Below are 21,695 nucleotides of genomic sequence, written 5' to 3' on the forward strand. Positions count from 1 at the left end.
AAGCATCTACCAGTCACACATGATTCCTATCTTAGGAAATCTCCCAGAAGTACTATTATTACAGACAAGGTCTCTAGTTTTGAACCACTTATTCACACCTATCTGATTTCTAGTCCTTCTAAACCATACTTGTGATTTCCTGAGTGTGCCATGCTGGTCCCACTACCTAGATTACTGTTGCTGTTGTCCAGTTGTGTCCAACACTTTGCAACGCCATGGACTGCAGCACGCCAGGCCTCCCTGTCCCTCACCATCTCCCAGAGTTTGCTCAAGCTCATGTCCATTGACATGAACATGGACATAGACATGAACCTAGATTACTACTCTTTTTTTTTTTTAACTAGCTGACATACCTGTGCATCAAGACTCAGATTAATTAGGAATTAGGAATATTTCTTTTTCCAGCTCTAATTATGGCTGGAAGTACCTCTTCAGCAATGCTACAGTAAGTGCCTTGCCTTATCCTATAGATATGTATTCTAACTGGTGCTTTACTTCTCTCTCTAGTCCCAGCTGTTGGCATATTTAAGGCAAGGACTATCTATTTTTCATACCTATTCACCAAACTAAACATAATGCCAGCTACAAAATAATGTTTCAGTGACCAGCCTAGGAACAGCTTCTCAAGAGACTGTAGATGAATTCATTTCATTTGCCAGCACTGCCAGATATTGTAATTATACATACCCTCATTAATTGTCCTTCAAGTCTAGTCTAATTCAGTGAGTGCTTCAGTCATCTGTTTCCTTTCTTTTTAGTAATGGACAATTCCTTTTTATAAAGCATTATTGTGGATATTTCAAGCATAAACAAAAGTAGAATAGAATAATGAACCACTGGTGCCTGTCACCCACCTTTTAATAGTTATCAGCATCCTGCTATTCTTGTTTCATTTATATTCTCACTACTTTTTTTTTGCTGAAGTAGTTAAAGCAAAGTCAGCAAATCATACTGTTTTGCCCATAAATAGTTCAGTCTATGTCTCTTAACTAGATAAACCTTTTTTTTAAAAATAAAACATAATGTATTTCTCTCTTTTATTCTAAGTATATTCTACTTTTTTCTTATGCTGTCAACATACATATCAATTTAGGTATCATAAGTAATACTGCTACATCCTTTAAAATGTCTAGCAATTTTTCTTCAAGTTTTACTTAGGGTTCTTTTTTTCTCCTCTCTCTACCTATATTTGTTGAATTTTTAAAATTCTGTTAAAATACACATGACATAAAATTTACCATTTTAAGTATTTTTAAGTATAAAGTTCAGCAGTGTTGAATACATTCACATTGTTGTACACAGCCTCCAGAACTCTTTTCATCTTGCAAAACTGAAATGCCATAGCCATTAAATGACAACTGCCCATTCCCCCTCCTCCTCGCCCCTGGCAACTATCCTACTTTGACTATTCTAGGTATCCAATATACATGGAATCAAATATTTGGAAAAAAACAAATGCATTATTTGTCTTTTAGTGACTGACTTATTTCACTTAGCATAATGTCCTTAAAGTTCATCTGTGTTGTAGCAGGTATCAGAATTTCCTTCCTTTTTAAGGCTCAATAATATCCCATTATATATATACCACATTTTGCTTATCCATTTATCTGTCAACGGGCACTTGAGTTGCTTCCATCTTTTGGCTACTGTGAGTAACACTACTATGAACACTGGTGTACGGATAACTCTCCAAGATGTCATCAATTCTGGGGATATACGAAGAAGTAGAATTGCTGGACCATCAATTACTCTATGGTAATTCTATTTTCAGTTTTTTGAGGAACCGCCAATTTGTTCTCCATATCAACTACGCCATTTTACATTCCAGCCAGCAATGCACAAGGGTTTTAATCTCTCCACATCCTTGCCTACACTTATCATTTTCTGTTTTCTGACAATAGCCATCCTAATGGGTATGGAGTGGAATAAACACTTTTCAAATGAACTTTATTTTTTAAAACAGTTCTCTACACATTTTTAATGTTATTATACTATTACCACAACTAACAAAATAAACAATAATTCCTTCATATCATCTATTAATAAACATTAAAGAAGGGATTTCTAACAGACTTTTCCCACAGTTTTCTCTCTTGTCCTTCTACTTCCTCAAACAGCAGCTTTGGGGCTACCACTGATTTCTCTCTTCTCTTCTCACCCCACATCTAATTCATTGGAAAATCTCAAAATATACTCAGGATTCTTCCCTCCCCTGTGCACACCTCTCCCTCTGATGACTGCCACCACCCTGGTCCAAGCTACCGCGTGCTCTCCTGTTAACAGATTCTTTCAGTAGCCTTCCATGAGATCTGCCTGCCTGTCTACCCCTGCACCTCTTCAGTCTGTTCTCCACTCAGCAACCAGCATGATCCTATTAAAGCAGATTTGAGATGTGACACTGCTCAAAGCCTTCCAGGGCCTCCCTATTTCACACCCAGTAAAAATCAGAGTCCTTACAATGGCCTGTGAGGCCTTGTGTGAACTAAGTTACCTATCTAGCTCATATCTTTCTGCTTATTGATTCTGCTTTAGCCACCTGTCTCATCATGGTGGGCCCTGCACACACAACCAGGCTCCTGGCTCAGTGCCTTTGCACTTACTGTTCCCCTTGCTGTGAATGCTCCTCCCTCCAATGGTGGCTTGACTCGCTCCCTAAGTCCTCTGACATGGTAGCATCATAAGGAAGCCTTCTCTGACCACCTTTTTAAAAACAGAAATCAGCCCCATCCCAAGAATTCTCTATTCCCCTTCCCAGCTTTATTTTCTCCCATAAATTTTATTATCTGACAGATGTTCTATTTGTTTATTTTCTGCCCCATAATTAAAGTATAAGCTTCCAATGGATAAGAATTCTTAGACAGAATCTTTGGCAGATAATGCTCAGTAAGTAACTGCTAATCAATTCAGTTTATGTATCTATACATATTTTTATGGTTGCTCCCCAGATCTGCATCACAACTTAAAAAGCAATATGAAAGAATGTCCATCCTCCCAAAGCAAGAAGGCTGATATAAACTGGACAGATGATGAAAAAAGAATCTACAGGGATAAAAAAATAGCTCAAACTCAAGAAATATTGCAGTATTTGCTCCCCATCATGCATAGCACTAAAAATGTGCAAACCACTCAGATAAAAGAGGTATTCAACCCAAGAACCAGCTTTCAAATCCAACATCAGTAAGTCAATACAATTTTGTCATTCTTAGCTATTTAATACATGCACTCTTTTATAAAGAAACATGGTCTATTGATTCCACATCCTAAGAAACAAACATAGGCTCTTAATAGAGGCAGCTACACCATATTTGACAAAGGCCCAAAGCCATAAGAAAACACTGGATAGGTGAAGGAATAAGGTTATCAGGCCTTATTTGATTATTTACATGAAACCACTCATTAGTTTGGATCTATAAGACCAAAAGGAAACTAATACAAATAAAAGACAATGACAAGCTGAAAGTAAGAAATATAATACTAATATTATCAACAGATTTGATGAAGTACTTTCTATGTACTACACAACATTCTTTGTTTACACAAACACATTTTACATTCTACACATAAGGAAACTGGGATGCAAAGTCTGTTCCTCAAATTTGTTCAAGGTCACACAGCCAATAGGTAGCAACTGGACTCAACCCTAACTAGACATTTAGAATGCAGAGTCTTTCATCAGTATGCTTTGACACTTCTCTTCATAATCTAAAAAACAGAGGGCCAAAGATTGCATACAGTCTTTGAATCAATGACAGAATCATGAATATTTTAATAGGAAAATGGGCAAAGGCTATGAGTCAGAAATTCACAAAAGAAAAAAAAGACCAATCAATAATCACTTTAAAATGTTCAATCTCACTTAAATCCAAGGAATGTAAATTAAAACAATAATGAAATTCTCTCATTTTTGTCTCTCAATGGAAAATTCACTCACTGACTGTTGGAATAGAAATGATACAATTTCTGGAAGGCAACCCAAAAATATATGAAAATCCTTAATATCTACATTTGTTTTAAGAAATTCCACCTTTAGTAGCCAGTCTTAAGGGGAAAAAAGCCTCAGGAAGGGCTAGAAGATGTCTGTAGTGATGTTCATTGCAGTATTGCTTACAGGAGCCAAAGAAAATAAAATAAATTTAAATGTCCAACAATAGAAGACTGTTTAAATAAATTATTATATAACCATAAACTGAAAGATTATGTAGCTATTAAATATATCAATGTATATATTAACATAAAATGATGTTCACAATATAAAAGTGAATAAAAGCTGCAGACCAGCTTGATTTGCTGTGGTTGCATTTATGGATTATGTATATACATTTAATGTGTGCAGATTATACATATTCAAACATATAACTAGAAAAAATCCTGGAAGCACATATTCCCAACAGTGATTATCTCTGCAGAGTCAAAGTACTGGCAGAGTATGATGTTCCTCTTCCTGTTTTTTTCCCTAAATTTTTATTAATGCATATGTCTTCATTGTAAAATCAGCAAAGTTAAAGAAAATTAGAAAAATAGGCACTTGATGGCAGTTTCTAGTGGGATGGGGCCGCTGTCAGTACCTTACAAAAGCTGAATCTAATAGGTCAGCTAATATGAGAGAAGCAAATAGTACAGGCAAACAAAGCATCAAGTATGATGATATCAGCAAAATAAACAGCAGAAAATTCATAAAAAAATATAATGGACCTACCTAGGCAAAGGAACTGAGGAGCTGAGAATCTGGATATAAGCAAGGGGTCTAAGAGATAATAATTAGTACATCACTTAATTTTTAGTCATTATTTTCACAAATGTTAATGTGTTAGTCGCTCAGTCACGTCCAACTCTTTGAGACCCCATGGACTGTCACCTGCCAGGCTTCTCTGTCCATAGAATTCTCCAGGCAAGAATACTGGAGTGGGTGGCCAGTCATTCCCTTCTCCAGGGGATCTTCCCGACCCAGGGATTGAAACCAGGTCTCCTGCATTGTAGGTAGATTCTTTACCATCTGAGCCACCTTACATTCTTTGAGCCTAGACATGCACTCAATGTGAACTGGCCTGAGCCTAAAAGTGTAAGTAAATATAATAGTCTTTATTAATTAAGAACTCTTTGGTTACATGTAACAAAATAATTCTACCTAGTTTAATCAAAAAGCATAAGGTAGGGTAGAGAGGAAGAACTATAAGAAAATGGAAGGCTATTCATGGAAATGAGAGAGACAATGAATTCAGGCAGGATTCATGTAAGGCCTGGAATTGGGAATGGAAAACTACCCATCTTCGGTCTCTGCTTTTCTCCCTCTGCAGAAAAGTCTTCACACCCCTGACTCACCAATTTGTATCCTACAGCAGTTTCACTTAAAAGACTGACCCACTATCTCTCATTCCCAATTCTAAATTACAGGAAAGATAATTGGACTGCAGCATTCCCAGTGGGTGGAGGTCAAATAGTTACAAATGTGGCTGACTGAAGCCCTACCTTGAGAGGCAGTCCCCAGAGAAGAGAAAATTTTGCCTGGGCTAGACCATTCCTGGAAGTATCTAGTATAGATATACAAGGAAATAAGAAAAATTAGGAAAACAGAAAGCAACAGATGACCTTACCACATATTTAACACCATCCATTTTCATAAGATTATAATGAGGTATCTTGACCCCTCTGCTAGGCAGTGTCAAAGAAGGTGAGTACCAGGTTGGGACTTCCATCCTCTCTGGCCTGTAAAGATCCCCACCCCAGAGTGTCACTGGGAACCATGAGGGAGACTAGACTTCCACACCCACTGGACAAAAATAAGGTGCCTTTCCCCTCCTCACTATGGGGGTGTCAGAGTAGGTCTAGAAGAGAGTCAGAACTTTTACTATTGCCCAGCAGAAGGAAAGTTATGACCAACCTGGATAGCATATTAAAAAGCAGAGACATTACTTTGCCAACAAAGGTCCGTCTAGTCAAGGCCATGGTTTTTCCAGTGGTCATGTATGGATGTGAGAGTTGGACTGTGAAGAAAGCTGAGCACTGAAGAACTGATGCTTTTGAACTGTGGTGTTGGAGAAGACTCTTGAGAGTCCCTTGGACTGCAAGGAGATCCAACCAGTCCATTCTAAAGGAGATCGGTCCTGGGTGTTCTTTGGAAGGAATGATGCTAAAGCTGAAACTCCAATACTTTGGCCACCTCATGCGAAGAGTTGACTCATTGGAAAACACTCTGATGCTGGGAGGGATTGGGGGCAGGAGGAGAATGGGACGACAGAGGATGAGGTGGCTGGATGGCATCACCAACTTGATGGACATGAGTTTGGGTGAACTCCAGGAGCTGGTGATGGACAGGGAGGCCTAACATGCTGCAATTCATGAGGTCGCAGAGTCGGACATGACTAAGTGACTGAACTAAACTGAATGAGACCACCTCTATCATAGTGTAGATGGAGGCTACACAGGCAGATGAAACTCCCACGCCTGTCCAGCAGGAATGAGAAGCTGATCCCCTCTGGTGTCAAGGAGTCTAAGTGTGGAACCTGGACTTCTGCTTACATCTGTTAGTAATGAAGACTCACCCATGCTACAGCAGAGTCACACAAAGTCAGTTAAAACAGAAGGTTTAAGATCCAGCCTCATAACATTATATGAGAATGTCCATGTTTTAATCAGAAATAAATCATCATACCAAGTATGAGGAGGATTAAACCTGATAATCAGTAAGTGCAAACACTGAGAATGATGGTAACAACAGAATTTTCTGAAAAAGATTTTTAAAGCAGTCATGATAAAAAATAAAATGTTTCAACAAACACAAACACTTGAAACAAATCAAAAGAAAATATAAAGCCTCGGTGTGGAGAAAAAAGGTGAAGTCAGGCAGACAGAGAAGGAGAGAAAGAAATAGAAGATAATAAGAACCAAAAGGAAATTTTTGGATGGAAAAACACAATAACGGAAATAAAAGGCTCAGTGGCTAAACTCAACAACACAATTGAGGAGACACTGGAAAGAATCTATGAACTGGAAGATATAGAACAGAAATAACCCAACATGAACACCAGAGAGAAAACAGACTGGAAATAAAATGAACCTCAGGGACCTATGGAACCATAAAACAAAATATAACATTCATGTTTTCACAGTCCCCAGAAGAGAGGAGAAAGCAGCAAGGCTGAGAAGGTACTCAAAGGTACTCCAAATCTGGCAAGAGACATAAACCTACAGATCAAACAACTGAGCAAACCATTAACAGGATAAACTCAAAGAAATCATGCCAAGATATTCCAAAATTTAACTTCTGAAAAGAAAATAATTCCTGAAAGCAGCCAGAGAAAAATGACACCTTATTTATAAGGGAAACAAGTTTAATTACAGCTAGTTTCTCAGCAGAAACTATAGAGGCTACAAGAAGTGGCACAATGTTTTCAATTATTGAAAGAAAAGAACTGTCAACCCACAACCTGACACACAGCAAAAATAAAGGAGAACTCAACAAATGTTAAGATGAAGGAAAACTAAAGAGAATTTTTCACTAGAAGACCTACACTAAAAGAATGACTAAACTTTTTTAAACAGAAAAAATACTACCAGAAAATTACTAGAGCTAATTAATGAATATAGTAAAGTTGCAGGATATAAAATCAACACACAGAAATCCCTTGCATTCCTATACACTAATAATGAGAAAGTAGAAGAAGAAATTAAGGAAACAATTCCATTCACCATTGCAACAAAAAGAATAAAATACTTAGGAATATATCTACCTAAAGAAACTAAAGACCTATATACAGAAAACTATAAAACACTGATGAAAGAAATCAAAGAGGACACTAATAGATGGAGAAATATACCATGCTCATGGATCGGAAGAATCAATATAGTGAAAATGAGTATATTACCCAAAGCAATTTACAAATTCAATGCAATCCCTATCAAGATACCGGCGATATTTTTCACAGAACTAGAACAAATAATTTCAAGATTTGTATGGAAATACAAAAAACCACGAATAGCCAAAGCAATCTTGAGAAAGAAGAATGGAACCGGAGGAATCAATTTGCCTGACTTCAGGCTCTACTACAAAGCCACAGTCATCAAGACAGTATGGTATTGGCACAAAGACAGACATATAGATCAATGGAACAAAATAGAAAGCCCAGAGATAAATCCACATACATATGGACACCTTATCTTTGACAAAGGAGGCAAGAATTTACAATGGAGTAAAGACAATCTCTTTAACAAGTGGTGCTGGGAAAACTGGTCAACCACTTCTAAAAGAATGAAACTAGATCACTTTCTAACACCGCACACAAAGATAAACTCAAAATGGATTAAAGATCTAAATGTAAGACCAGAAACTATAAAACTCTTAGAGGAGAACATAGGCAAAACACTCTCCGACATAAACCACAGCAGGATCCTCTATGATCCACCTCCCAGAATTCTGGAAATAAAAGCAAAAATAAACAAATGGGATCTAATTAAAATTAAAAGCTTCTGCACAACAAAGGAAAACATAAGCAAAGTGAAAAGACAGCCTTCCGAATGGGAGAAAATAATAGCAAATGAAGCAACTGACAAACAACTAATCTCAAAAATATACAAGCAACTCCTGCAGCTCAATTCCAGAAAAATAAACGACCCAATCAAAAAATGGGCCAAAGAACTAAATAGACATTTCTCCAAAGAAGACATACGGATGGCTAACAAACACATGAAAAGATGCTCAACATCACTCACTATTAGAGAAATGCAAATCAAAACCACAATGAGGTACCACTTCACACCAGTCAGAATGTCTGCGATCCAAAAATCTGCAAGCAATAAATGCTGGAGAGGGTGTGGAGAGAAGGGAACCCTCCTACACTGTTGGTGGGAATGCAAACTAGTACAGCCACTATGGAGAACAATGTGGAGATTCCTTAAAAAATTGCAAATAGAAATGCCTTATGACCCAGCAATCCCACTGTTGGGCATACACACAGAGGAAACCAGAATGGAAAGAGACACATGTACCCCAATGTTCATTGCAGCACTGTTTATAATAGCCAGGACATGGAAACAACCTAGATGTCCATCAGTAGATGAATGGATAAGAAAGTTGTGGTACATATACACAATGGAGTATTACTCAGCCATTAAAAAGAATACATTTGAATCAGTTCTGATGAGATGGATGAAACTGGAGCCGATTACACAGAGTGAAGTGAGCCAGAAAGAAAAACACCAATACAGTATACTAACACATATATATGGAATTTAGGAAGATGGCAATGATGACCCTGTATGCAGGACAGCAAAAAAGACACAGATGTGTATAGCTGACTTTTGGACTCAGAGGGAGAGGGAGAGGGTGTGATGATTTGGGAGAATGGCATTGAAACATGTATAATATCATGTAAGAATCGAAATGCCAGTCTATGTCTGATGCAGGATATGACACGCTTGGGGCTGACGCGCGGGGATGACCCAGAGAGATGTTGTGGGGAGGGGGGTGGGAGGGGGGTTCATGTTTGGGAACGCATGTACACCTGTGGTGGATTCATGTCAATCTATGCCAAAACCAATACAGAATTGTAAAGTAAAAATTAAAAATAAATAAATAAATAAACAAAAAATAGAGGAGGAACATCAGGAAATAGATAATGCCGAGCAAATGTACAGGTAAATATAATAGGATTTCCTTCTCGAGTTCTCTAAATATGTTGATGGTTGAAGCAAAAGTTATTACACTGATATGGTTCTAAATGTATCTAAAGGAAAATATTTAAGACAATTACAAATATGAGAAGGTAAGGGGGACATAAAGAAAGGTTAGATATCTATATTCCACTCAAGCTGGGAAAATTACACTATTAGATGTGATAAGTTATTCATAGGTAATGTAAAAGACACTTAAAAAGATACACTCAAAAACACTACAGATAAATAAAAATATAATTTTTTCTGCAATTTAAAAACTCCATCAAATCACAAAAGGAAAAAGGAAAAAAAAAAGGAACAAAGAAGAAATACAAAATCAACTAGAAAACAAGGTTTAAAATGACAACAATTCATATCTATCAATAATTACCTTAAGTGTCAATAGACTAAAAGACATAGAGTGGCAATTGAATAACAAAACATAACCTATAATATTCTGCCTGCAGAAATCCTCAGCAAAATATTAGCAAACCAAATTCAACAACATATAAAAAAGATCATACACCACAATCAAGCTGGATTCATCCCAGGGTCAAAAGATGGTTCAACATATGCAAATCAATTAATGTGATACAACTACATCAACAAAAGAAAAGACAAAAAGCACATGATCATCAGATAGATGATCGATGATCCTCTATCATCAACAGAGGCAAAAAAATCATTTGAAAATTTATTCAGGGTAGAAACTCTCACCAAAGTGGGTACAAAGGGAACATACCTCAGCATAACAAAAGCTATGTATGATAAACACACAGCCAACATAATACTCAATGATGGAAAGCTGAAAGCCTCACTAAAAGCTGAAACAAGACAAGCATGCCCACTCTCACCACTTCTGTTCAACATAGCATTGGAATTCCTAGCCACAGTAATCAGAAAAGGAAAAAAAAAAAAAGAACAAAAGTATCCAAGTTGGAAAGGAAGAGGTAAAACTGTCATGACCTGCAGATGACATGATTCAATATATATAGAAAATCCTAAAGACTCCACCCAAGAACAACTAAAACTGATAAACAAATCCAACAGGGTAGCAGGATAAAAGATTAACATACAGAAATAGGTTGCATTTCTATATACTAATAATGAAGTATCAGAAAAGGAAAGTAAAAAAAAAAAAATCCTGTTTAAAATCAAAAAAAAAAAAAAAAGAACAAAGGAGGCAACCAAGGAGGTAAAAGACCCATATGCTGAGAACATAAAACATAGATAAAGGAAATTGAAGATGATTCAAAGAAATGGAAGGATATTCCATGCTCTTGGATTGGAAGAATTAACACTGTTAAAATGGCCACACTACCCAGAGTAATTTACAGATTTAATGTGACCTCTATCAAATTACCTATGACATTTTTAACAAAACTAGAACAAATAATCCTAAAATTTATATGGAAGCATAAAAGACCCAGAATTGCCAAAGCAATTTGGTGGGAAAAGAACAAAGCTGGAAGTATAACTGTCCCAGACTTCAGAAAATGCCAAAAAGCCACAATAATCAAAACAGTATGGTACTGGCACAAAAACAGACATATGAATCAACAGAAAAAATAGAGAGCCCAGAAATAAACCTATACACTTAGGATCAGTCTTCAACAAAAGAGTCCAGAACATACAATGCAGAACAGTCTCTTTAGCAAGTAGTATTGGGAAAGCTACAGTCACATGTAAATCAAGTTAGAACACTCCCTCACACCCTACACAAAAATAAATTCAAAATGGCTTAAAGACTTAAATATAAGACATGACACCATTAAACTCCTAGAAGAGAACACAGGCAAAGTATTTGACATAAATTGTAGCAATGTTTCTTGGGTCAGTCTCCCAAGGCAACAGAAATAAAAGCAAAAATAAACAAATGAGACTCAAACTTATAAGTTTTTGTACAGCAAAGGAACCATAAACAAAATGAACAGACAACATACAGACTGGGAAAAACACTTGCAAATGATGCAACCAATAAAGGCTTAATTTTCCAAAATACACAAACTTCTGATACAGTTTAATTTGAAAAAAAAAAAAACCAATCCTATCAAAAAATGTGCAGAACATCTAAACAGACTCTCCAAAGAAGACATAGAGACAGCCAATAGGCACATGAAAAAATGGTCAGCTATGCTAACTATTAGAGGAATGCAAATCAAAAGCACAATGAGGTATTACCTCACACTGGTCAGAAGGGCCATCATTAAAAAGTCTACAAAGGATATAACAGACGTGAACAATAAATAACTGAAATGAAAAATACACTAGAAGGAATCGATAGCAGAATAACCGAGGCAGAAGAACAGATAAGTGACTAAGAGGACAGAATGGTGGAAATCTCTGCCATGGAACAGAATAAAGAATGAAATGAGAACAGTCTCAGACACCTTTGGGACAACATTAAATGCACCAATATTCGAATTATAGGGGTCCCAGAGAAAAAGAGAAGGAGCCTGAGAAAACACTAGATGAGATTATAGTCAAAAACTTTCCTAACATAGAAACGGAGTCACCCAAGTCCAGAAAGTGCAGGGGGTCCCATACAGGATAAACCCAAGGAGGAACATGCTGAGATACACATTAATCAAAAAAGTCTATAAATAATAAATGCTGGAGAGGGTGTGGAGAAAAAAGGAACCCTCCTACGTTGTTGGTAAGAATGTAAACTGGGGCAACCACAATTGAAAACAGTATGAAGTTTCCTTAAAAAACTAAAAATAGAGTTGCCATATGATCCAGCAATCCCACTCCTGGGCATATATCCAGAGAAAACTCTAATTCAAAAAGATGGATGCACCTCAATGTTCAGAATAACTCTATTTACAATAGCCAAAACATGGAAGCAACCAAATGTCCATCAATAGATAAATGGATAATAGAGATGTGGTATATATAATGGAATATTACTCGCCATAAAAATAATGAAATAACACCATTTGCAGCAAGATGGACTGACCTAGAGATTATCATACTAACTGAAAGAAGAGAAAGACAAATGATATGGTATCACTTATATGTGGAATCTAAAATATGATACAAATGAGTTCATTTACAAAAGAGAAATAGATTCACAGACACAGAAAACAAACTCATGGTTGCCAAATGGGGAAAGGAAGGGAAAGAGATAATTTAGGAGTTTGGAATTAGCAGATACAAACTACATATATAAAATAAATAAACAATAAAGTCCTACTGTATAGCCCAGGGAACTATATTCAACATTCTGTATTAAACCATAATGGAAAATAATAGGAAAAAGAATATATATATATAGTACAACTGAATAACTTTATGTACACCCAAAACTAATGCAACATTGCAAATCAATTCTTCAATTTAAAAAATAAACTAATAATAAAAATAAAACAATAGGAGTAGGAAAAAGTCAACAATAAGGAAACACATAGATCACTTAGAAAATGAGCAAAAGACATGAACTGTAACTTCACCAAACAATATACAGATGGCACACATGAAAACATGTTCCACATCATTAGCCACTAGGGAAATGCAAAATAAAACCACAGTGAGTCATCATTATATACCTATCAGAATGGCTACAATAAAAATAATGATAACACCAAGTATTGATGAGGATGCAAAGAAATTGGGTCACTCATATATTGCTGGTAGGAATATATATGTTTTCACTCTGGAAAACAGCTTGGTAGTTTCTTCACAAGCCAAATATAAAACTAACATATGACCCAGCAATTGCTCTCCTGAGCTTTAATCCCAGAGAAAGGAAGACTTACATTCACACAAAAACCTGTTTACAAAGGTTTGTAGCAGCTTTATTTCTAATACCTATAAACTGGAAACAACTCACATGTCCTTCAATGGATGAATCATTAACAAACTGGTACATCCATGCCATGACCTCAGCAATAAATACAGAATGAACTACTGATACACACAGAGCAACCTGGATGAATCTCCAGGGTTTACTGGGTGAAAAAAAGGTCAATCCCAAAAGGTTCAATATAAATTCACTTGTACAACACTCTTGAAATAACAAAATTATGTAATCTGGACAACATATTGGTTGCCCGGAGTTGAGGAGATGAGAAAGGAGGAAAGTAGGTATGACAGTACAAGGGAAACGTGAAGGAACTATTCTGTATCTTGACTATGTCAATGGCAATATCCTAACTGTGTTATTGTTTGTAGTTTTACAAGATATTTCATTTAGGGGAAACTGGATGAAGGGTACATCTCTATATAATTTCTTCCAGCTGTAGGTAGGTCTACAATTATCTCAAAATTAAGAGTTTAATTAAAAACATGGTTGAGATTTTGTGGTTAAAAAATGGAATTCTAAAGAAAAACTGAGAGACTTTAGGTAGTGACAATTAGTAATTCTGAAAAACCTCACTCTCTCGAGGAAAACCTCTCTCTTGGACTTACATTGATCTCTTTACTGAATATAGGGGGTGAGCGGGGGGTGGGGAGGACAGTGCATGTACACTGAATTAATTCTAGAATACACAAAGTAGATTTTTAGAGCAAGGTGGAATTTTAGAGAGCATTGACTTCAGCTGAATGCATTAATGTAAGAAAGGGCTGAGGCCCAGAGTAGCCATTATACCAGAAAGCCTGGAGTCAGGGCAGGTATCCAAATAAACATATCCTCAGGGCATTTAAAAATACAAGGTTGGAATAGTGCTTAAAAATTATGACCAGAAATGAAGTCAGATCATTCTGACAGAAATAAAGGTAAGAGTCTTAAAGGAGAATGAACTCAGCAAAGGAAAAAAAATACGATTTATACTATGACTAAGGACTACAAATACTTAGGGTACATATTGGGCAGAAGCTCACATATTTCATTTCTTTCCTAGACAAAAGCCATCTTCTAACATAAACATAAGGAAATGCAGCACATCTTGGACACCACCCAGAAATCTCCCTTTGATAAGCCAGAAGAGTCTTATAGTAAGCGCTTCAAAATGGCTCCAGCCTCTGTCCCGGAAGTCATCTGAAAGTTCACTGCCTCTTAGAGGGCCCAAGAAGAGGAGAAAATATTCTCGAGTTAAGGCCACAAAGACTAAAGACATGAAAGCTGCCAGCAGCAAATGGGAGATGACTCCCTCAAGTTCTGAGAAGGATGCAGACAAGAGTCTGCAAGCTGAAGGATCCAGCCAGCAAGGCACTATGCAGACAGCCCCCCATCCAACTAAAACTAAGGGAGAGCAGTCAAAAAAGAAGCATGGACAGCCCACCTTTCACCTGAAGTTGCAGAGGGACACATAATCTAGCTTTATGCTGCTTGAAAACTGTGGATGAGAGATAACATGTCTAACACAGTAAAAAGAAAAAGAAAAGAAAGACAAAGGAAAGTCCTCCTGGCCCCTCAATCCCTACCCCCTCCCACCTGTTCATGTGCATGTACTAAACTACAAATTTCAGATACCCTATCTTCTTTAGCGGGGACATCTTTCAGAGTTAAAAAATCCAGAAAAAAAATATAGAAAATGAAAAATCACTTAGATATTTAATTTTTGTCAAGATAAAAAAAGTCTGAACTTTTGATTTCTTCTGAAATGATTTATTCACACAACACTAAAAGACCAAGACCTCAAGGCAAGGATGACATGTACTGCTCTTAACGTTCCTACTAGGCACTTTAATGAATCAGTTAACAAACACTGTTTCTTTAACTTCTATCTTGCAGTGTGCTAGAAACCATTAGTGACTTACTGCAGAGAAACAGGTATAGCGGGCAAATAAATCAAGATGGATGGGATAAGTGAGAAGAGAGTCAATCTGCCTGGAGTTGCAGGTCAACAATGGTGGCCACTACAGGATAAAGCCACTGAGAATCAGGAGAGCTAGTTCAAGTTACAGGCCACAGGCTTCATTAGGTCCCAGGAGCAAGACGCAACTAGGAAGATCTGAGGTTGGGGAATGTACTCTCAACAATATTTCCAATGGCCAAAGAGGGCTCAAGGAGAGCTCAATGGGGTATTAAAAGAGTAACTGTTATGTTCTGGTTTTGGTTTTAATAGACTTTATTTTTTAGAGAAGTTTTAGTTTCACAGCAATACTAATCAGAAGGTAGACTTCTATTATCACCATCCCACCAGAATGATTCATTTGTTACAACTGATGAACCTATACTGATACCTCATTATCATCCGAAGTCCATAGTTTACATCAGGGTTTGCTCTTGGTGTTGTATGTTCTATGGGTTTGGACAAATGTATAATGAAATGTATCTACCATTATAGTATCATACAAATTAGTTTTACTGCCCTAAAATTCTCTGTGCTCTGCCTATTCATCCACTCAAACCCTAGCAACCACTGATCTTTTTACTGTCTCCCTAGTTTTGCCTTTTCCAGAATATCATATAATTGGAATCATAAAGTACGTAGCCTTTTCAGATTGGCATCTTTCACTCAGTAATATTCATGTAAGTTCTATCATGTCTTTTCACAGCTGGATAACTCATTTCTTTTCAGCACTGAATTTCATTGTCAATAAAATTTACAAACTTCTAGCTATGTTAACTAAGAAAAAAGACACAAATTACTAACATCAGAAACAAAAGAGGGGCCACTAACATTGATCCCACAGAAATTAAAAAGATAATTAAGGAATATTATGAACAACTCTTGACCGCAAAATGTGATAACCTAGATGGAATGGGCTAATTCCTTGAAAGACACAATTTGTCAAAATTCACACAAAAAGAAATAGACAATTTAAATAGGCCTATATGAATTAAAGAAATCAATAAATACTAACCTGCCAAAAGCACCAGGCCCAGACAAGTTCACTGATGAATTCTACCAAAAGTTTAAGGAAGAAATTATACTAGTTCTCTACAATCTCTGCCAGAAGATAGAAGCAAAAAGACTACTTCCTAACATAACCTATGGGGCCAGCATTACCCAAGCATATTACAAGAAAAGAAAATTACAGACCAATATCTTCTGTGAACATAGATGCAAAAATCCTCAACAAAGCATTAGAAAATAGAAGCCAATGATGTATAAAAAGAATTATATACCACGGTCAAGTAGACTTTATAAAATCTAAGTATGCAAGCCTGATTCAGTATTCAGTTATCAATATAATCCATCACAACAACAGAATAAGGAAGAAAAATTATATAACATCAATATATACAGAAAAAGAATTGAACAAAATCCCATACCCATTCATGAATAGAAACACTCAGCAAATTAAGAGTGGAGAGAAATTTCCTCAATTTGATTAAAAAATATCTACCAAAAATTCTACAACTCACGTTGTATTTAATGATGAAACTAGATACTTCCCTGTTAAGAAATAAGGCAAAGGTGTCTGCTCTCCCATTCAACATCATACTGGAAGGACTAGGTAATTCAATAAGAAAATATAAGGAAGAAATAAAACTGTATTTGTTGACAGAATATATGGTTATCTATGTAGAAAATTCCAAAGAATCAACAAAATACCTGCTGGAAGTATTAAGCAATTATAGCAAGATTACAAGATACAAAGTTAATATACAAAAGTCACCATCTTATACACCAACAATGAATACTAGAGTTTGAAATTAAAAACACAATACCATAGGGCTTCCCTGGTGGCTCAGAGTTTAAAGCGTCTGCCTCCAATGCGGGAGACCTGGGTTTGATCCCTGGGTTGGGAAGATCCCCTGGAGAAGGAAATGGCAATCTACTCCAGTATTCTTGCCTGGAGAATCCCACGGACGGAGAAGCCTAGTAGGTTACAGTCCACGGGGTTGCAAAGAGTCGGACTTGACTGAGCGACTTCACCTTCACTTTCATTTACATCAGCACCAAAAATTCAAATACTTGGGTATAAATCAAAACTGTTCAAGATTTACAGAAGGAATACTGCAAAATTCTGATGAAAGAAATCAAAGAGTAAATAAATGGAGAAATATTCCATGTATACATGGATAGGAAGACTCAATACCATTAAGATGTCAGTTCTTTTCAACTTGAGCTACAGATTCAACAAAATTCCAATCAAAACTTTAGCAAATTATCAACCAACTTGATTCTAAAGTTTCCATAGAAAGATTAAAGATTCAGAATGTCCAACACAATATCGAAAGGGCAGAATAAGTGACAGGACTGATGTTATTTGACTCCAAGACTTAAAAGACTTACAATCTATAAAAGAGCATTAATCAAGACGGTGTGGTGCTAGCTTTAGCAGCACAAAGGCAATGGCACCCCACTCCAGTCCTCTTGCCTGGAAAACCCCATGGATGGAGGAGCCTGGTGGGCGGCCGTCTATGGGGTTGCACAGAGTCGGACACGACTGAAGTGACTTAGCAGCAACAGCAGCATACTAAAATTGGAACGATACAGAGAAGGTGAGCATGGCCCTTGAGCAAGGATGACATCCAAATTCATGACGTGCTCCACAAAAAAAGACAAGTGTGGTATTGGCAGACCTGAATTTCCCATGTCCAGCAAAAAAGGAAAAACTTTTCAAATGAAGGCCACTGTGATAGGTGGACTAAGAATGAGCTGTGACCCCATCCTCTCTGCAGACGTGACCCAGATTCTGTACCATCTTTGGTTCCCCACACAAGGCAACAGTGATGCCTGATAGAGCCTCAGTTTCTGACTTGGCACTGATGCTGCTGACCTTGGCAGAAGGGCTTTATAATAGGAAACAAAGACATACACTAACACTAGGGCTTTCATCCTGATACCATTAAATTGTTCTTTTATAATTAGGCTTTTAAGATAAGAACGATCTGCCCATTATCACCAAAAAAGTTGTATTTCACCTTTATCCCAGAAAGGTGAGTACCCTTTCTGCACATAAAAGGGGTTTACTTGTCTTTGTTTTTTCATAGGAACATCTCCTTCTATACTACCATAGCCGAATTCTCTACTTTCAGAAACCTGTTATGAACTCCTAGTTGGCAACTTGTCTTTCAAATAAATAAACTATAAACAAAGAAACAACTATCACTTCATCAAACATTTGGCCATCTTCACCCCTCACCTCTGAGCCTGGTAACAGCCTCTGTTCTCCACATTCCTAGGTGGACCATTGACCCAAATCCTGGAGGCCCCTCCAGGATTCCCAGACCAGTCTCTGCAGATTGTTCTATCCTTTCTTCTTTGGGAAAAGTCTGTGAGGAGAGAACTGTTCATGGAAGAGTCCTCCGTAATGGACAAGAGAGACTCTGGGTCTGAGTCTGCTAGAGAGATACCAAGAGAGTGAGGTTCTGTTTAAAGAAATAAAAGATGACACAGTTCACTGATAGAATGACGCACTCCCTCAGCAGAGGTAACAACAGTCCTGAATACGACTCTATGCCACTGGTGGCAGGGCCACCCGAGGGCAGGCACCTGGCGCAGAGTCATCCCCAGGTGACTGAGAACACCTGGGCCAAACTATGACAAGGCTCTACGGAAATGACACGAAAGGTGAAGACATCGATGGTTCCTCTTGATTTCTCCTGAGTTCTAACTGAACTCCAGATCAGTGAGGAAATACCCTGGGGGAGGCTCTTCGTTTCTCTGATCTGGCTTTTCTGCACTGACCAACAGGTTCAAAAGGGCCTACAGAGAAGAGAGATCCCTGGAACCTCTGTAGGCAGGATCAGGCTTCAAGGCTACAGAAGGAAATTCCAAATCTGGAGAAGGAGCCTCACCCAGGAACGTGGCTCATGCGTCCTCTACTCCAGCACATCTCACCACCATCCCCTGACATGCTTGTGTTCAGAGAACAGGTTACAGCGTGACACCACTGGTTTTATGCAACGTCAGATGGGGCCCAGAGTAGCCAGAGCTTGTGGGTTCTTTTCTGACTGCTGTCAGCCTTTTACATTTTTCCTGACGCTCAGGACAAATATCACTTTCTATGTGTGCAACAGTGAACAGAACAAAGCGTCTAACGTTTTATTCAACTAGGCCTCCCTTGCCCTGCATGCCAGGCACTTGTTTGTTTTAGATGTACTCACTCCACAGGGGCAGAAGCAGGCAGTGTGGTCCACGGCATCCTAGCAGCCAGAGGCCTGGCGTCTGTGCCTTTGGGGCCACAGAGGGCCTTCAGGCGGCCACAGAACTAGCTGTCCAGCTGCTCCTGGAGCAGCGCTCTGATGGTGTTCTCTGACTACTTGAAGTAAAGCCCCTTGGGTTTTCCTTCAGTAGGTGCTTCTGTGATTTATTTTTTAGTAAGAAGCCAACATACTTTAAGGAGGAATAAACAGCTAGTCAGAAGTTTCTCTGCCCTGGATAAAGAATACTGTTATGTCAGTGAAAAGATTAGTTTACACAAACCTATAAAAGCCTCACAGAGAAGGCAATGGCACCCCACTCCAGTTCTCTTGCCTGGAAAATCCCATGGACAGAGGAGCCTGGTGGGCTGCAGTCCATGGGATCGCTAAGAGTCGGACACGACTAAGTGACTTCACTTTCACTTTTCACTTTTATGCATTGGAGAAGGAAATGGCACCCCACTCCAGTACTCTTGCCCGGAGAATCCCAGGGACGGGGGAGCCTGGTGGGCTGCCATCTATGGGGTCACACAGGGTCGGACACGACTGAAGCGACTTAGCAGCAGCAGCAGCATAAAGGCCTCAAACTGCCTTTCACAGAGGCCAGTCCTCCAAGGGTACAAAGTCTGCGTTAGGCAGCACTTAAATGTGGAAGGGTCCACTCTTCACTTGAGAACACAGCAGATCTCTCAAAATGAATCAAAAAGCGATGTCCCTTAACTCTCACATCACGGTGTGCTAAATGACTCACCTTTGAGAACACATGCAACCAGTCAGAAAGGGATGGGAATCCTTCTAGTCCCAACTAATTAAAGCCTAAAGCATCTCAGAAAAGTGTAGAACAACTTCAAAGGGAAATAATGGATGGTCTGGATGAGAACACTCATCTTTCAGGAAAATCTAAACCTGCCTCCCAAGAGGACAAGTGACAGGAGGAGCATGGGAACGGAAGGACCAGGAAAAGAGAAGTGCTACAAACTATTACACGTGAGTAAGACAGGCAGTAAGTGATAAAAGGGATCCCTTACAGTCTGTCACTCAAAGTGTGCTGCTGGTGGTAAGTTTGCCTGCTCTCTTTAGAGAAGATCGTACAGAGGATGACAACGTCTCCCTTTCCAAGGAAGGATGAGGGTCACACCGTGAGGTCGCCATGAGGGACGCAGGGTCCCATGCAGGTTCATTTCAGATTTCAGGGCAGCCCTCTCCAGAACATCCACATGCACCGCAGGGCATCTGATGGGTTGCTTTCTCTCTCTTTAAAAGTGATTTAGATTAACCTCGATTTAGTTTAACTGCTGTTACTTGATTCTTTTTCTTATTGTTTGATAGAACTATTCATTCCTAAGAGTGTTTTTAAATATATGTGGTTTTGATTGTGATATGTTATTTACATTTCATTAAGCCTCCTAGAATTAGAAGATGTAAGTACTGTATTTTTACTCTTAATTAAACCATCATCAATGTTTTACAAAACTAGATGGAGATATTTGAAACAGAAGGGGACAAAAGACTATTACAATATATGTATCTATTAGAAGTCTATATAAGTAGCTTAATATTTACCTCAATAAACTGTTATTGGTTTATCAGCTTCAAGAAAACAAAAACCTAAACAACCACAAGACATTCCCAGTTAAACCTATCAGTACTTTTATTAATTTACAACCACTATTTCTTATTTTGTAATTTTCTGCAATTTATCATTTCAAATTTGTTCATGATATTCTTTGCTATCTAAATGTCTTTAGATTCTATGCAGTTAAAAAATTTCCCTTTAAAAAATAATAAAGGGGCACAAATCCAGTTCTAGAACTACAACCTGAGAAAACCCTCCATCCACTCCCCAGTGAGAATACCAAAACTGGTTTAAAAAAAAAAATTAAGTCTTTAGAAATCATCGTAAGGGACTTCCCTGGTGGTCTAATGGCTAAGGCTCCACAGTCCCAATGGAGGGGGCCAGGGTTCAATCCCAGGTCAAGGAACTAGATCCCACACGCCACAACTAAAGATCTCGCGTGCCACTACTAAGACCCGGCAAAGCCAAATAAAATATTTTTCTAAA

The 21,695-nt window shown here is 37.9% G+C and overlaps 1 protein-coding gene and 1 pseudogene across 1 annotated transcript in view; both read left to right on the forward strand.

The window, feature by feature from the left end:
* AGBL3 (AGBL carboxypeptidase 3) overlaps nt 1-16,957 on the forward strand; it is a 105,734-nt gene extending 88,777 nt beyond the window's left edge. The window contains exons 16-17 of the mRNA XM_040260925.1: nt 2,946-3,177; nt 14,493-16,957. Coding sequence (XP_040116859.1) covers nt 2,946-3,177; nt 14,493-14,904 — 644 coding nt within the window. The 3' untranslated portion in view covers nt 14,905-16,957. The remainder of the gene's footprint in view (nt 1-2,945; nt 3,178-14,492) is intronic.
* A 990-nt stretch (nt 16,958-17,947) lies between these two features.
* LOC120878323 lies at nt 17,948-18,047 on the forward strand (annotated as a pseudogene).
* Nucleotides 18,048-21,695: the final 3,648 nt, after the last annotated feature.

This window comes from Oryx dammah, unplaced genomic scaffold (assembly GCF_014754425.2).
Source record: "Oryx dammah isolate SB20612 unplaced genomic scaffold, SCBI_Odam_1.1 HiC_scaffold_18, whole genome shotgun sequence".
Lineage (NCBI taxonomy): Eukaryota > Metazoa > Chordata > Mammalia > Artiodactyla > Bovidae > Oryx > Oryx dammah.